The 17305-nt window shown below is 41.9% G+C and overlaps 1 protein-coding gene across 2 annotated transcripts; it reads left to right on the forward strand.

Annotated features, from left to right (window-relative positions):
- Positions 1–1608: 1608 nt before the first annotated feature.
- On the forward strand, positions 1609–10753 carry zc3h14 (zinc finger CCCH-type containing 14). Of its 2 annotated transcripts, XM_061241932.1 has the most exons (18): positions 1609–1693; positions 1774–1841; positions 2420–2462; positions 2617–2731; positions 2823–2863; positions 3085–3277; positions 3760–4177; positions 4290–4474; positions 4583–4683; positions 4976–5137; positions 5993–6061; positions 6385–6541; positions 6871–7085; positions 7456–7591; positions 8088–8224; positions 8550–8626; positions 9120–9226; positions 10186–10753. In XM_061241932.1, exons 2-18 carry the CDS (start codon positions 1806–1808, stop codon positions 10187–10189), a joined length of 2196 nt encoding a protein of 731 aa, XP_061097916.1. In that variant the 5' UTR covers positions 1609–1693; positions 1774–1805; the 3' UTR covers positions 10190–10753. The 2 variants fall into 2 exon arrangements, with proteins under 2 accessions (XP_061097916.1, XP_061097915.1); XM_061241931.1 differs by having other exon boundaries at positions 1643–1841.
- Positions 10754–17305: the final 6552 nt, after the last annotated feature.

A 17305-nucleotide genomic window follows, 5' to 3' on the forward strand; every position in this document is an offset into this window, starting at 1 on the left:
TCAGTGAACTGAAATTGGCTATTTCTTTTCCGTGATCGAGGTTATGCTTTAGACACGTGTAGCCAATCCAGGAGCACTTATACAGTATAACAAGTGTCAGTAATGCACCAGTGTAACATCTCCTATAATGGCAGAATATTTTCTGTTGTCCAAATCTGTGATGGAGGTCCCCCTTGACCCTCCTCCCATTGCAATAATGGACTGCTTTGCTGTTTCAAGCCGTTTTCTTCAGACATTTTCATATTTAATCATTTCTTCTTCATTTCAGTGATGGTATGAGCCTCATGTCACTTTTATCAACTTGATAACCCACATCTTTTGAAAACATGGTTAGTTGTCCCCAAACGGGATGTAGGTATGCCAGTGCACCCTATTTGGCCTTTGTCCTCAAATAAATAACATCCAGCAATACAGCTGAAACTATCTTCTGTTTCAGGGTCAGATATACATGTAACTTAAAATTCAATTTGTAAGTAGTCTCGCTAACATTAGGATACACAGGCAAACAATTTCCCCACCTGTTTTTTTTTTTTGAATCAATGCAACAGAATTTATGTATTAATACTGTAGAATTTGTATTATGGACAAATGGACTTTAAAATATGAAGTATGAGGTGGCAGATGGTGGTAAAAAGAAAATGAAAAAAGGAATTGAAAAAGAAAATGAGGAAGAGATATTTGTTATTGGAATGAAAGAGAAAGAAACTGGTTGAAAGTGATCTTTAGTGACAGCCATTAAGTCGGGAGATTTATATAGAAGGAAATCAGAGAAGTAAAAGCAGTGAGGGTATATAGGGGAGGCATTGTGATTGTAGAATGTAGGAAAACAAATCAGCGAGATAAGGCATTCAAAATTAGAGGATTTGGTATGGCAGATGTAGTCTGTTCCCAACGAGAGAAAAGGCAACAGTAAAGGTAATCAGTGGAGCTCTTGTCTGGAGGTGGAGGGAGTTTGTGGGACGAGGCAGCTGAAAAGTCGTAGAAAAGGAAAGGAGCAGGATAGTAGTTCAGTACCACTTGAATTTGACAGGGAGCAGTGTGGAGGAGAGGGGTGCAACGGTGTGGGAAAGACAGAGGAAGCGCTAACAAAAGAACAGTCTATATGTTTACACTGTGGGGGTACTCATGAAGCCGGTGCAAAGCAATGTGAGAGAAGGAAATAGAATGTGAAGTTGAACGGACTAGTGCTCGGAATAAAATATCATAAGCGGAGGCAACAACGAGAGTGAAGGAAGAAAAGGGAACTGGGATGAAAGGGCAGGACAGACCTGGGCCAATGGAAAAACAACCAAGTGATTATGATCGAGAGATCATAAACATAGATAAGGTTTTTGCCATTCATTGCTATGGTAATAAACTATGCTCGTGAGATTGAAACCAAGTCAGAGAGAATCAAGGTGGTGGTGAAAGCAGCAAGAGATATATTGGGTATTTCTGACCTCAAGGCGCGCGAGATACTGAATTTTGTAGAAGGGGTTTGGTGGGAGTCAAACGTTAGGGAAATAGAGCTGGTTAAGAAGGGGTTTAGAAATAGGAGTTGTGTATTATGTATGTATAATATTTAGTAAAATATAAATTGTGATAACGTTAACTAGTCAATAGGTGGCGATAATGCACAAATCTTCGTATCTACCGCTGGTAAACAAAACTAAAGAAGAAGAAGAACATTGTGGTTGCAGCTAGCTAATCATAGGTAAGATGACCAGAGGCCGGCTATTTGATTAGATAGCTTAGTCTGCTGAAACAATAATTTGTGCGTTATTTAAAATCTAGGTACATATTACTTGAAAAGGAACGGCGCCAGTATGGAAATCGGGACGGAAATAAGTAAGAAAATACGGGTAAGGAAATTTGTCCAATTAGATGAATTATAGATAGCTTGCAAGTAAAGACTTGCTACAATGCAACACAGGGCCTAGCAAACGTTTATGCTGGTTGAATGAGTAACTAACATTATTGCTAGCTAGTTATATCTATAGCGATCAAGTTAATGAGAGAATAAAATGGCTAGTTAGCTAGCTACGTAGCCAGCACACTGGTTTTAGCAGTTTAGTGGAGGTGTAATTTAACTATTAACATTTCTAGCTTGTACTGATGTAGCTAGCTAGATGCAGCTACGTTCGATAGTAAGCACTGAGGTTAATTTGGAACATTGTTGACTGGGTAAAGGACTATGGCTTACATTAGCTTCTTGGCTAGACTGGCTGGCTTTACTTTATTATTGTTAGCTGGATATCACACCAGGTAACGATAACAACTGTAACTAGCTATATAGCTACATATCTAGCATATGTAATAACGCTTGCTGTAGTTAAGACTATTGCTCAAGCCGTTTTGATGAGCAGTATGAATGAAGCACAGTGGTTCACGGCCAAAGAAAAATAGAATGTTCCTGTCAACATTTTTTTTTTTTTTTCAGGCTGCAATTAAGGGGAAACTGCAAGAACTCGGTGCATATGTGGGTGAGTTGGAAAATGGTTACAAATAAAGTTCTAACCTACTCACAATTTAGCTAGCGCTGGAGCAACCAGTTGTGATGACTGAAAAACTCATGTACTGCTATACACTGGCTATGTTTCATTAGCTAGCTAACAACTGTTTCACTTACCTTTGAAGATGAAGAATTGCCGGATTACATCATGGTTATGGTGGCAAATAAGAAGAACGCACAGCAAATGGCAGATGATCTTTCTCTGTTTCTTGGCAACAACACTATCAAGTTCACTGTTTGGTATGTATGTCTGTTGTATGGGAATGGGTTTAGTTTATCCCCATGTGACTGATTCACCAAGGGCACCAAGTACAATATTATTTCATTCCAGGTTGCATGGCGTTCTGGAGAAACTGAGATCAGTGGCTGTTGGTAAGTTCTTTCCTGAAATATGTTGATGCAACAGTTTTTTTTGTTGTTTTTTTTTTCCCAAAGAACTTAAAATGTTCTGAATGAAAATTGTGTGAACATTATAGCTTTTATTCTTTCTAAAATTAAATGTATGTTGATGATTGAATGGCATCTTTTAATTAATTGGTGCTGTTTCACCTGGTAAAGAGTAGTATTGTCCTATGATGCTCTTGTGTGTTTAGAGCCGGCTTCCCTAAGGCCGCAGCAGCTGTACTCTGATGCCAACGTCGAGGCCGGTAAGGGCCGTGCATCGGGTGTGGAGGACAGGAGGAGGGATGAGCTACGTGGCCTGACTGTGTCTAGCTCACGGTCTGACCGGACAGACGCTCGTGTCTCCACCAGCTCTGCCCATGACCACCACAGTTCTTCAGGAAGGTTTGTTTTTTATTTCCTTTTTTCTTTTTGGCAGTGAAAAAAGATGTCCTGAAGCCCTACTACAGCAGGGTGTTGTAGTTAAAAGATACACTGAGGCAGTGGTCCTCACTCCTGGTCCTGGAGAGCCACAGGGTCTACTGGTTTTTGTTTTTTTCCTTAAGATCATTGATCAATTCATACCCAATCAACTGCTGTGCAACTCAAGTGCTGAGTAACAGTGAAAGCCAGCAGACCCTGTGACTCCCCAGGACCTGGTGTGAGGACCACTGCCTTGAGGCATTCTGGTTTGCAAGCAGCAGGAGATTTTATGCATTTTGTAGATGCTCTTATCCAGAGCTACTGTTCGCATTAATCTTACAAACAGCTGGAGATTTACTGAAGCAATCTGGCTTAAGCACCTTGCTATACTGCCACCCTTGCCACCCTATTTAATATTGGTTAACCTTGCGTTGTCTGACTGATAAGACTGAGTCTTATTTCAGCAAGGACTGTAAAGAGAGGAATCTCCCCAGACTGACATCCGCGGTAAAGCCCCTAATGGAGCCCGCGTCTGCCGAGGCCATCATCGACATCAAGCCTGAGCTGGACGATGACCTCATTGGCGAAGACCTCATGGAGGAGGGTCCGCCCTCAGGCGGAGCCCGTGGCAAGGGGAGGGTCTCCGTGTCATACGGCTCCAACCGGCCCTCGGCTGCACTTTACAGGCCCCCACAGGGTGGCCGGCAGTCCAGCGGGCCCGCGCGAGGCCCTGGCCAAGCCTCCGATGGTCTGTACAGCTACAGGTCCTCTGAGGTCACTCAAGGGCAGAGTCGGTCTGCTTCAGCCTACAGCAGGGGACAGCACGGCTATACACAGGATAGTCGGGGGTCCCGAGGCAGCTTGGACAGAGCTCCCAGAGAGGTGAGGCTGCAGTCTGTCAATGGCTCTTTATTTGTCATTAACCAGACCGGAATGGACATTTTTGATGTTAAAAAGATTGCCGGGGCCTTACCCTTCAACTGCATTTTGCTAGGAGGAGGGGTCACGCAAACGCAAAGCCCCGGTGGCCAGCTCCATAGTCCGGGTCAACAGGGGCAGCGATGAGGGGCAGGAAAGCGATGAGTTTGAAGAGGAAGAGGAGGAGGAAGACGAAGGCTATGCTGCAAGAAGTGGGGGTCTCTCCAGCAGAGTCTCCCTGCCGTCAAAACCGGAGCGCAGGTTTGAATGCCCGCCGGCAGGCCTCCCTACTAAATGCCAGCCATACCTTGTTTAGGATTTCATGGAGATAATGTATAAACCTTGATGTTAGCCTTTGTCTTGTTTCAGACCCTCCTTGCCCCCTGCAAAACAGGCAAACAAGAACCTGATATTAAAGGCCATTTCTGAAGCGCAAGAGTCCATCTCCAAGACAACAAACTACACAACAGGTACCAAACGCTTGCACAGGGGAGCTGATTTCTTGTGGGAATTCCATCCATGACTTTGGAGGAAAATGAGAAACATGGCCTTTAGGTGCCTCACAAAACTAAAGAATTGGTGTAATGTTGTTCCTCTGTTGCAGCGAACCTTTTTTTGAAATTTGTACTTTCATCAGTGCATGTTGGCTTTGGATTATGTCTTTCAATCCCAAGTCCAATTTGAAGTGATGATGAAGATGCGCACACTGCCTCATTGTGACAATTTTATGTTGTTACCCGTCGCGTTGCTTTGGCCCCCCAGTGCCTCAGAAGCAGATGGTCCCGGTGGCCCCCCGCACGCGCTCCGGTGGCGAGGAGGTGAGCGCGGCGATCCTGCTGGCTCAGGAGCACGTCCATGCCATGACCCCCGCTGGGCACCCGCACGTCCACACCCCTGCAGAGTCTCAGCCAACCAGGCAGCCAGGTCAGAGCTGTCCAGTCGCATGGCACTTATCACACTTCTGATTGTCAGCACCTGTTTGTTACAAAGACTTTGACAGGTATTAGAACCTGGCGTGGAATTTTGTAATTGCAGCGGCAAGGCCACTTGGCCTTTGGTGGGGCCAATTTTTTTGAGGGCATAATTTAGAATTAATGGCAATAGACCAATTATTTTAACTGAAATTATTATTATTATTATTATTATTATTATTATTACTACATCTTAAAGAATGTAATAATTTCTTATTTCAAACTGTGCAGTCCATAAGTATTTGGACTGGCACATTTTTTTTTCTTTTTGCTCTGTACTCCAGCAAACAAACAGTTGAAATAAAACATCACTATGTGGTTAAGGTGCAGGACTTCCCACTTAGATTTTAGGGTTTTACATCCATATTCTTTCATCTGTGTAGGAATGACAGCCCTTTGTACACATAGTACACCCCCCAATTTGTAGCAACGTTAACAAACAAGCTAACATTAGACTTATAACATAGATAAATAATTATTAGTCATACAAGTATTTCAATTCAATTGCCTAGCTAGTTCACTACTATACATACTGTTTGTACATATTCATTCTGGTTTTAACACAGTTTGTGGCGCGTTAACGTTAAATAAGAGAAAGTAATGTTAACGAATGTCACTGTCAATTCAATTACTGGCATAACTATTTGTTACAATGCTGCCAAAGCAAGTAACCGTGAAATGGAGCAACAATTAAAGATAAAACAACTAGGAAAAGGGGTCTGAAAAACATTTGAATCCATGGCAGCTGGAGATTTTGTCTTCTGAGTGGTTGTAACAAATACTTATTTATGAATCTGCTTGTCCATAGTTCAGAGTAGAGGCCTGGGCTCCCGCCTCCAGTTGGACCTACCAGAAGACAGAGTGAGAGGACAGCAAGGTGAGAAATTGATTGTAGTCTCACCTGTTGGCTCTTGCCATTACATTTATAACTGCAGTGAACCTTTTGTATGAACTATAAGACCTTTAGTGTGCATGGATTGAAAGACCTGTAATGTGTTTTTGGAATGTAAGACCAATAGTGTGTAGGGGCTCTGGCTTGTGTGTATGGATTGAATGACCTGTTGTGAATATGGACTGTAAGTTCTGTAGTGTGTATGGACTGTACGGCTTATAGTGTGCATGCACTGTAAGGCCTGTAGTATGTATACACAGTTAAGGCCGGTAGTGTGTACAGGTGGGTAATGGGGTGACTCTCTGCAGTGCTCATGGTGGGGGAGGTGGGACTGAACCCCAGCGACACGCGCTCCTTCATCATGAGGAGGTCCGAGGCAGAGGAGGCAGGATCTGTTCGCGGTCGATTGGGTGGGCTGATCCGGGAAGAAGCTCCGCCCACAGCGTCCCGCACAGTGCAAGCCAGGTAAGCGCACTCTATCAATCAGCATTCTGCCGTCTCCTGTGTATTGGAGATGACAACATAAGAGATGGACTGTACCTTACCCCTCCTTCCTACCCTATATATAGTCCCCTCCAAAAGTGTTGGAACAGCAAGGCCAATTCCTTTGTTTTTGTAATACACTGAATACATTTGGGGTTGAGATAAAAAGATGAACATGAGACAAGTGTTCAGAATTTGATGGTTTCTTAAATTGACAAGTGTCTCCATTTCCCTAAAGCTAAATGAAATTGCCCTAGAAGCGATAAAGTAATACTGCAGTGTACTGTATTGTGTTGTTTATATGTCTGCAGTCGGGATGGGGCAGAGACTGTGGGCAGCGCCAGCCCTAAGTTTATCGTGACCCTGGATGGGGTGCCCAGCCCCCTGGGGAACCTGGGCGAGGGAGAACCCGATGTTGAGGAAAGTGCCAAAACAGTCAAGTGTTCGGTCCCAGCCAGCTACCTGGAGAGAAAGCCGACGCCCAGTGTACACCAGAGACTACAAAGGGAACTCCAGTACCCTGACGGTAAGACTACAGATTTACAGAGTATGGCAGGAACACTTGATCTCAAGGGGAAGTAGTGGTCTTATTCGTTTGGAAACTTTATTGCTGGATTGTACCACAGAGGAACGAATACAGTATTTTTCTGGAAGCGTACTGCTGTGATCGACAAAAAACTGAAAAATCCTATAAAAGATCAGTTTATTATGTTGTCCTGAAAGTCTTGTAAATTAACAAGTTCTTTACTACAGCCCTATGGAATTGTATGACAATGTGTTTATAGATAGCACTTGTTTTGGCTTGGTAGCTCTTTGTGTTGTGTGGCTCTGGTTCAATCTGCTGACCAGTGAGTGCTCTGTTATTTGCCTTTCAACATTTATTCTTTCTCCTGCAGAAGAGGAGGAAGGTGATGTGGAAGAGGACGGAGGTGTTCCGGTAAAGAGGCAAAAGGTTCTAGAACGCTGCAAGTTCTGGCCAGTGTGCAAGAGTGGGGACGAGTGTGTGTACCACCACCCCACAGCTCAGTGCAAGTGAGTCTTCCTGTAACCCGTGTCTACAACCCATACCAGAGGTGCGTTCAAGGTCGTTAGCTAACGTTCGTGGGCATATTCAAACTTTTTTCTGTTCACCACAAATCTTAGCAAACTATTTGAAAAGGGAGTGCGACTGCGAACAGAAATGGCTGCCGACGGGGAGGACGCAGAGGGAACACAAGTTGACAATTATTTGGCTTTTATAATACACTTTATTCAATGTAATATTTGTTCTTACCTTGAAAAATAAATCACAGGTAAGCAACAAATCAGCTAGCTGGCATTGTTATGCAATCCGTTGGTGGCTAACTAAATGGAATGTTAAGTTCAAATCGTTCAACAGTAACTGTTTGCTGCAAACATATTTTTCCATGAACGTTTGCTGTCTTGAACGCACCTCAGGTAACCAATCAACATGTATGCATGCCCAGGTCCAACTTTGAGAAGTACTGCAATATATATAATGTATGTTTTCTTCCCTCCTTCTTCACAGGACCTTTCCAAATTGCAAGTTTGGAGACAAATGCCTCTTTGTCCACCCTAACTGCAAGTACGATGCCAAGTGCACAAAGGTGGACTGCCCTTTCACCCATGTCAGCAGAAGAGGCCCTGCCCCCCCACCCAGAAAGGGTAATGGCCCCCTTTTCAGGCTTCAGTTTCTGAACAACAGTGGCCTCCAATCCTGGGTCCCATGGAGCTACGGGGTCTGCTGGTTTTTCTGCCCTTAATTGGAGCAGTTGATTACAGTTAACTCACCTCCCCTGGTTACCTGGGTCTCAACGGGGTGTTGATTTTAAGGTGAAAACAAACAAAAAAAACACAGACCCAGCAGCTCTGTGGGACCAGGGTTTGGAGACCACTGCCTGACAGAATTCATTTTAGTGATTCATAATTTAGTGATATGCCCGTGTCTGGGTTTTGTGATGAATGCGTTTTGTCCCTTTGTTTCCTACAGCGCCAGCCTCATCCAGCAGCGTGTGCCGGTTCTTCCCAGACTGCAAGAAGGTCGACTGCCCATTTTATCACCCAAAAGTAAGCTGCGTTTCCCCTGTGGTAAACTGTAATCGTTGGGACAGGAGTCGGTCTGTTGACAGTGTAGGCAGTGGATGGATTGGGGAGCGGGCTCGTTCATGTGAAGGCTTTGTGGATCCCTCGTGGGTGGAGCCACACCGTCCTGAGTTCTTGTGGAAAACAGTACAAAGGAGACGCAGTCTGTACACTATGGTGGACTTCTCGGAAAGTGGGCACGTGGGTAATTTAGTGAGACTTCAGTACCCCATTGAACTTTTGGTCAATAGTAGCACTGAGTCGATGAGAAGACTTTGCTCTCCACAGAAAAATGACAACTGGTTCAGATTCATCAGAGATGGCACAGCTTAGACTGTATGTTTAAGGTTCAGGTTTTGAGATTTTAAACATTTTGTGTATTTATGCCATGAGGGCTGTGGGTTTGCACGTTTATGGTGAAGTTGCATGAATAGCGGCTCTGTTATGCTCGACTAAAACTAGAGTGTTTGTCTCTTAGCCCTGTAGGTTTGCAGGCCAGTGCAAGCGGGCAGGCTGCCCCTTTTACCACCCTGCACTTTCTGTGCCTCCCAGACATGCCCTCAAATGGACAAAAACCCAAAACAGGTAATCACTCGCTTACTCTTGAGGCCCAGTCAACATTTTCCCCATCACACAAGAAATGTGAAATGAATGAGAAACCATTGCTTTAAAAATACTGATGTATTAAGGTTTGTTGTGAATTTTCAAGCATTTGGCAGACGCTCTTTTCCAGAAGTTCCTCAATTCAGAATGGGAACTTTACTGGTAAATGGTCTGCATTTATACAGCTGCTTTGTCCAAAGTGCTGTACAATTGATGCTTCTCATTCACCCATTCACAGACATGCTCACACACTAACGCTGATTTGTTAAGTCACCAACCAGCTCATCAGGGGCTATTGGGGGTTAGCTGTCTTGTTTAGGGACGCTTTGACTCATCCTGGGCGGGATTGAACCCTGCCAGACTGCCAGACGACTGCTTTTACCGTCTGAGCCAATGTTGCCCTCACCTGATGTGCCTAGTTGCTTTATGTACACTCAGTGACCACTTTATTTGGTATTTATTGGACTTATTTGACATTCTCTGGCCACTTCTCCTTGACAAGGCATTTTTGCCCACAGAACTGCCGCTCCCTGGATGTTTTTTGTTTTTACAGTGGTTTTTCCACACTATTCTCTGTAAATTGTAGCAACTGTTGAAAATCCCAGGAGATCAGCACTCTCTGATATACTCAAACCACCCTGTCTGGCCCCGACAAACATTTGACTGTCAAAGTCCTTTGATAAGATTTATTTCCCATTTGGATATTTGGTCTGAACAACAACTGAACCGCTTGACCATGTCTGCATGCTTTTATGTATTGAGTTGCTGCTACATTATTGGCTGATTAGATTCTTGCATTAATGAGCTGGTGCACAGGTCTACCTAATAAAGTGATCATTCAGTGTATAATATAAATTGTTACATTCATTCAATCTTTTGAAAATACTTAAATTAGCTTTTTTGTGAACCATGTTTCTAACTATTTTCTTTATGTTCCATAGTTAATCTACTGGGAATACGGACATCGTTTTGTGAGCTGTGAAGAAATTGTGAACGTCGCAATATGATCCTGTTACAGTCCTTTGATTTGTTTGTCTTTTCCTTTTTTTGGTTGTTTTTTTATTTCTTTTAAATTGTGAACTTTTCTTTTTTTAAAGATGGAAGGAAACAAATCTTTTATAAAGAGCTGTACATTCATAATAATGGCGCACATATTAAAAGTACTTCAGGTCAAGTGATATTGACTCTTTGCGTCAACATGCTTAATGATGTTTTGTTGTAATGATGGCATACAATTGACCAATGGCACATAAATACTTTCTGTACACTTCCATTAATTATTGATCTTGAATTTGTTCAATACTAGTGAACGTGAGAAACTTTTATTTCCTGGTATTTTGTATCTAGATTTGTGAAAAAACTTATACATATCACCTTTTAGATTAGACCACCCAGGTTTTAGGTGAGCAAACGTATTGGAACATGTGACTGACAGATGTTTCTTTTTGCCCAGATGTGTCCTGTTTGATTGACTGGTTAAACAATAAATAGTTCTGAATGTCTACTCTTGGTTTTAGCCTTGGGTTTTGCCTGTGAAGACTCCATTTGTGTTTGAAAAGATGAACCAACATGAAGACCAGAGAGCTGTCTTTGGGAGAAAAGCAAGCCATTTTGAAGCTTAGAAAAAAGGGGAAATCCATTGCACCAGCATTGGGTATAGCTTGTACTTGGACAACTTGGAATGGCCTGAAAAAGAAACTGCTGGTGTAATGAGCAACAGACGTCGAACAGGTTGACCAAAGAAAACAACTTCAGTTGATGACAGAAATATTGGGAGATCTGTGATGACAAACTTCAGAACATCAGTCAGTGATCTCCACAGGGCAGGGGTGAAGGGTGAAGGGAACTCAAATCAACTATTTGAAGAAGACTTGGAGAGCAGCAATATAGAGGCTATAGCACAAGATGCAAAACACTCATCAGTAAGAATCAGAAGGAGAGATTACAATTTGCAGTACAGAAGTACAGAGATGAGCCAAAAAAGTTATGTAACAAAGTTTGCTAGACCCATGAGACCAAGATTAACTTTGGTGGTCTGATAGCAAAGGCGCTATGGTCTAATTAGTTTAAAACATCTAGGTGTAAATACCAGGAAATAAAAGCAGAACTTCTGAACTCTTGTTTTGTGTTCATATTTTTATCTCAACCCAAAATGTATTCAGTGTATTTCAAAACCAAAGGAATTGGACTGTATTCAAATATTGAGTCGTGCATATTCTCTAGTGCTATTACACAAAAAAAATGGAAATTCCATTACTTTAGCCATCTATGGGAATACAGCATATATGTGATGTTTAAAACCGTGAGATGGACACTTCATAGGTGTTCCTGCTCATGAGTGCGAATGGCCTGCAACTCCAGCAGTCTCAAGAGTTTACATAGAGTGGTGCGAAAAGAAAAATCCAGTGAATGGCAGTTCAGTAGCTGAAAACACCCTGTATGGTATTCTGTGAGAGGTCGGAGAATGGGCAGATTTGTTAAACGGAAAAGGCCACACAAATAACATATTATGACTGTTTTCCCCATCATAGTAACGTATTAAATGCTTGCTCAAGGAATGAGCTACCAAAACTATTTGAAAGCTGCTGGGAGGCTGAGGCTGGCGGATCGTTTGAGCTCAGGAGTTCTGAGCTGCAGTGCGCTATGTCGATCGGGTGTCCGCGCTAAGTACGGGGTCGATATGGTGCAACCAACACCAAATTGTAATGCATGTGAACATCAGGCCTTGCCTTTCCACATCTAGCTCAGTTTATTATTTTTTCCTGAGGTGTGTGTTCCGTCTAAGCCACTTTGTAAGAAATCTCAGTATCGCACCCTCTAGGAAACTGTTGGCCAAATATTCTTTTATGAATGCACTACACCACGGATCCGGGAATAGCAGCTGTTCCCGCTGAAACGAGCTACACTCGAAACATTTCAAGAAGAAAATGAAGAAAAACAACGCTCGGAACGAAGTTTAGAAAATATTAAGACTTTTCCCTATCATAGTAACGTATTAAATGTGACACACTTGCCGAAGGAATGAGATACCAAAACTATTGAAAAGTGTTGTTTTGAATGTATATTGTAGCAGCCGACTTGTGAATTTCATTTTAAGGGACAGCGCTCGAATTTATCGTGTGTACTTTATTCATAAAATGTTAGATGTAGCCTCGGTCATATATAAAATGCAATAGAATACACATTTCTGGTCCTTATATTTTCAGCAGACCCATCAAAAGTTGTCATGGGGACTAGCATTAGGAGGTATGAGCCTCATTCACGAAACAGGCTTAAGATGACATTTCATTGTGAAATGCAAAGGAGGTTTCCACGAACATTGAGACTTTTTCCTTATGTGAACTCGTTCTTTGATATATCAAAATGTGCTATGAAACATGCATGGAGGCATATGACGAAGTTCTTGATTAGATTTTTAAAAATCATTTCTGAAGTGAATTAAAGTTACAGATGTGATTAATAACAACATTTTAGTCCTACAATTATGAGCGTAAGTTGGCTACAAGCCTACATAATCTAAACTCTGAAATAACCTGTAATTTCCACCATGTTTTTATTTACTGAATTCGCTTTCCATTTTTATTTCAATTTTGGTTCAGTTTTCAGTGTTAAGTGCAGGTGTGCTAGGTTTATTAGTTTATTTTCAAAAAAGATTTATATTTTTGCTTCAGTTTACAATCATGTACGGTCATGTTTGCAGGTTTTTTATGTTCATATATCTTGTTTTCTATAGCCTGCCACTAGAGGGAACTGTACGCACAGAGAGTCAGCGTAGTGCCTTCTTGACGTCACAGTGAGCCCTTGTGGAAAAGCTTTTAAATCGCCGTGGTGCTCCGCCGGGCGCAGTGGCGTGTGCCTGTAATCCAAGCTGCTGGGAGGCTGAGGCTGGCGGATCGTTTGAGCTCAGGAGTTCTGAGCTGCAGTGCGCTATGTCGATCGGGTGTCCGCGCTAAGTTCGGTGTCGATATGGTGCTCCCGGGGGAGCCCGGGACCACCAGGTCGTCTAAGGCGTGGTGAACCGGCCCAGGTCGGGAACGGAGCAGGTCAAAGCCCCCGTGCCGCTCAGTAGTGGGTTCGCGCCTGTGAATAGACGCTGCAGTCCAGCCTGTGTGATACAGCGGGACCTTGTCTTTTTCATGCATACATTTTGAACATTGAAAAAAGATCGATATTTATTGTACAGCTCTTCAGTTTAAAGAAATTAAATACATCATCTGCAGCCATAAATGAATGCAACCAACACCAAATTGTAATGCATGTGAACATCAGGCCTTGCCTTTCCACATCTAGCTCAGTTTATTATTTTTTCCTGAGGTGTGTGTTCCGTCTAAGCCACTTTGTAAGAAATCTCAGTATCGCACCCTCTAGGAAACTGTTGGCCAAATATTCTTTTATGAATGCACTACACCACGGATCCGGGAATAGCAGCTGTTCCCGCTGAAACGAGCTACACTCGAAACATTTCAAGAAGAAAATGAAGAAAAACAACGCTAGGAACGAAGTTTAGAAAATATTAAGACTTTTCCCTATCATAGTAACGTATTAAATGTGACACACTTGCCGAAGGAATGAGATACCAAAACTATTTACAAGTGTTGTTTTGAATGTATATTGTAGCAGCCGACTTGTGAATTTCATTTTAAGGGACAGCGCTCGAATTTATCGTGTGTACTTTATTCATGAAATGTTAGATGTAGCCTCGGTCATATATAAAATGCAATAGAATACACACTTCTGGTCCTCATATTTTCAGCAGACCCATCAAAAGTTGTCATGGGGACTAGCATTAGGAGGTATGAGCCTCATTCACGAAACAGGCTTAAGATGACATTTCATTGTGAAATGCAAAGGAGGTTTCCACGAACATTGAGACTTTTTCCTTATGTGAACTCGTTCTTTGATATATCAAAATGTGCTATGAAACATGCATGGAGGCATATGACGAAGTTCTTGATTAGATTTTTAAAAATCATTTCTGAAGTGAATTAAAGTTACAGATGTGATTAATAACAACATTTTAGTATCAAAATGTGCTATGAAACATGCATGGAGGCATATGACGAAGTTCTTGATTAGATTTTTAAAAATCATTTCTGAAGTGAATTAAAGTTGCAGATGTGATTAATAACAACATTTTAGTCCTACAATTATGAGCGTAAGTTGGCTACAAGCCTACATTATCTAAACTCCTAAATAACCTGTAATTTCCACCATGTTTTTATTTACTGAATTCGCTTTCCATTTTGATTTCAATTTTGGTTCAGTTTTCAGTGTTAAGTGCAGGTGTGCTAGGTTTATTAGTTTATTTTCAAAAAAGATTTATATTTTTGCTTCAGTTTACAATCATGTACGGTCATGTTTGCAGGTTTTTTATGTTCATATATCTTGTTTTCTATATCCTGCCACTAGAGGGAACTGTACGCACAGAGAGTCAGCGTAGTGCCTTCTTGACGTCACAGTGAGCCCTTGTGGAAAAGCTTTTAAATCGCCGTGGTGCTCCGCCGGGCGCGGTGGCGCGTGCCTGTAATCCAAGCTGCTGGGAGGCTGAGGCTGGCGGATCGTTTGAGCTCAGGAGTTCTGAGCTGCAGTGCGCTATGTCGATCGGGTGTCCGCGCTAAGTTCGGTGTCGATATGGTGCTCCCGGGGGATCCCGGGACCACCAGGTCGTCTAAGGCGGGGTGAACCGGCCCAGGTCGGGAACGGAGCAGATCAAAGCCCCCGTGCCGCTCAGTAGTGGGTTCGCGCCTGTGAATAGACGCTGCAGTCCAGCCTGTGTGATACAGCGGGACCTTGTCTTTTTCATGCATACATTTTGAACATTGAAAAAAGATCGATATTTATTGTACAGCTCCTCAGTTTAAAGAAATTAAATACATCATCTGCAACCATAAATGAATGCAACCAACACCAAATTGTAATGCATGTGAACATAAGGCCTTGCCTTTCCACATCTAGCTCAGTTTCTTATTTTTTCCTGAGGTGTGTGTTCCGTCTAAGCCACTTTGTAAGAAATCTCAGTATCGCACCCTCTAGGAAACTGTTGGCCAAATATTCTTTTATGAATGCACTACACCACGGATCCGGGAATAGCAGCTGTTCCCGCTGAAACAAGCTACACTCGAAACATTTCAAGAAGAAAATGAAGAAAAACAACGCTAGGAACGCAGTTTAGAAAATATTAAGACTTTTCCCTATCATAGTAACGTATTAAATGTGACACACTTGCCGAAGGAATGAGATACCAAAACTATTTAAAAGTGTTGTTTTGAATGTATATTGTAGCAGCCGACTTGTGAATTTCATTTTAAGGGACAGCGCTCGAATTTATCGTGTGTACCTTATTCATAAAATGTTAGATGTAGCCTCGGTCATATATAAAATGCAATAGAATACACAATTTTGGTCCTTATATTTTCAGCAGACCCATCAAAAGTTGTCATGGGGTCTAGCATTAGGAGGTATGAGCCTCATTCACGAAACAGGCATGAGATGACATTTCATTGTGAAATGCAAAGGAGGTTTCCACGAACATTGAGACTTTTTCCTTATGTGAACTCGTTCTTTGATATATCAAAATGTGCTATGAAACATGCATGGAGGCATATGACGAAGTTCTTGATTAGATTTTTAAAAATCATTTCTGAAGTGAATTAAAGTTACAGATGTGATTAATAACAACATTTTAGTCCTACAATTATGAGCGTAAGTTGGCTACAAGCCTACATTATCTAAACTCCTAAATAACCTGTAATTTCCACCATGTTTTTATTTACTGAATTCGCTTTCCATTTTGATTTCAATTTTGGTTCAGTTTTCAGTGTTAAGTGCAGGTGTGCTAGGTTTATTAGTTTATTTTCAAAAAAGATTTATATTTTTGCTTCAGTTTACAATCATGTACGGTCATGTTTGCAGGTTTTTTATGTTCATATATCTTGTTTTCTATAGCCTGCCACTAGAGGGAACTGTACGCACAGAGAGTCAGCGTAGTGCCTTCTTGACATCACAGTGAGCCCTTGTGGAAAAGCTTTTAAATCTCCGTGGTGCTCCGCCCGGCGCGGTGGCGCGTGCCTGTGATCCAAGCTGCTGGGAGGCTTTGAACATTGAAAAAAGATCGATATTTATTGTACAGCTCTTCAGTTTAAAGAAATTAAATACATCATCTGCAGCCATAAATGAATGCAACCAACACCAAATTGTAATGCATGTGAACATCAGGCCTTGCCTTTCCACATCTAGCTCAGTTTATTATTTTTTCCTGAGGTGTGTGTTCCGTCTAAGCCACTTTGTAAGAAATCTCAGTATCGCACCCTCTAGGAAACTGTTGGCCAAATATTCTTTTATGAATGCACTACACCACGGATCCGGGAATAGCAGCTGTTCCCGCTGAAACGAGCTACACTCGAAACATTTCAAGAAGAAAATGAAGAAAAACAACGCTAGGAACGAAGTTTAGAAAATATTAAGACTTTTCCCTATCATAGTAACGTATTAAATGTGACACACTTGCCGAAGGAATGAGATACCAAAACTATTTACAAGTGTTGTTTTGAATGTATATTGTAGCAGCCGACTTGTGAATTTCATTTTAAGGGACAGCGCTCGAATTTATCGTGTGTACTTTATTCATGAAATGTTAGATGTAGCCTCGGTCATATATAAAATGCAATAGAATACACACTTCTGGTCCTCATATTTTCAGCAGACCCATCAAAAGTTGTCATGGGGACTAGCATTAGGAGGTATGAGCCTCATTCACGAAACAGGCTTAAGATGACATTTCATTGTGAAATGCAAAGGAGGTTTCCACGAACATTGAGACTTTTTCCTTATGTGAACTCGTTCTTTGATATATCAAAATGTGCTATGAAACATGCATGGAGGCATATGACGAAGTTCTTGATTAGATTTTTAAAAATCATTTCTGAAGTGAATTAAAGTTACAGATGTGATTAATAACAACATTTTAGTATCAAAATGTGCTATGAAACATGCATGGAGGCATATGACGAAGTTCTTGATTAGATTTTTAAAAATCATTTCTGAAGTGAATTAAAGTTGCAG

The sequence above is a fragment of the Conger conger genome, chromosome 5 (genome assembly GCF_963514075.1).
Source record: "Conger conger chromosome 5, fConCon1.1, whole genome shotgun sequence".
NCBI classification, from domain to species: domain Eukaryota; kingdom Metazoa; phylum Chordata; class Actinopteri; order Anguilliformes; family Congridae; genus Conger; species Conger conger.

What these genes read in the sequence shown, in the direction of transcription:
- zc3h14 (XM_061241932.1), top strand. Translation starts at nt 1,806, where the DNA reads ATGGAAATCGGGACGGAAATAAGTAAGAAAATACGG. An exon ending in AGAACTCGGTGCATATGTGG is followed by an intron (nt 2,463 to 2,616) that starts GTGAGTTGGAAA and finishes TTACCTTTGAAG; the next exon opens with ATGAAGAATTGCCGGATTAC. An exon ending in TCAGCCAACCAGGCAGCCAG is followed by an intron (nt 5,138 to 5,992) that starts GTCAGAGCTGTC and finishes GCTTGTCCATAG; the next exon opens with TTCAGAGTAGAGGCCTGGGC.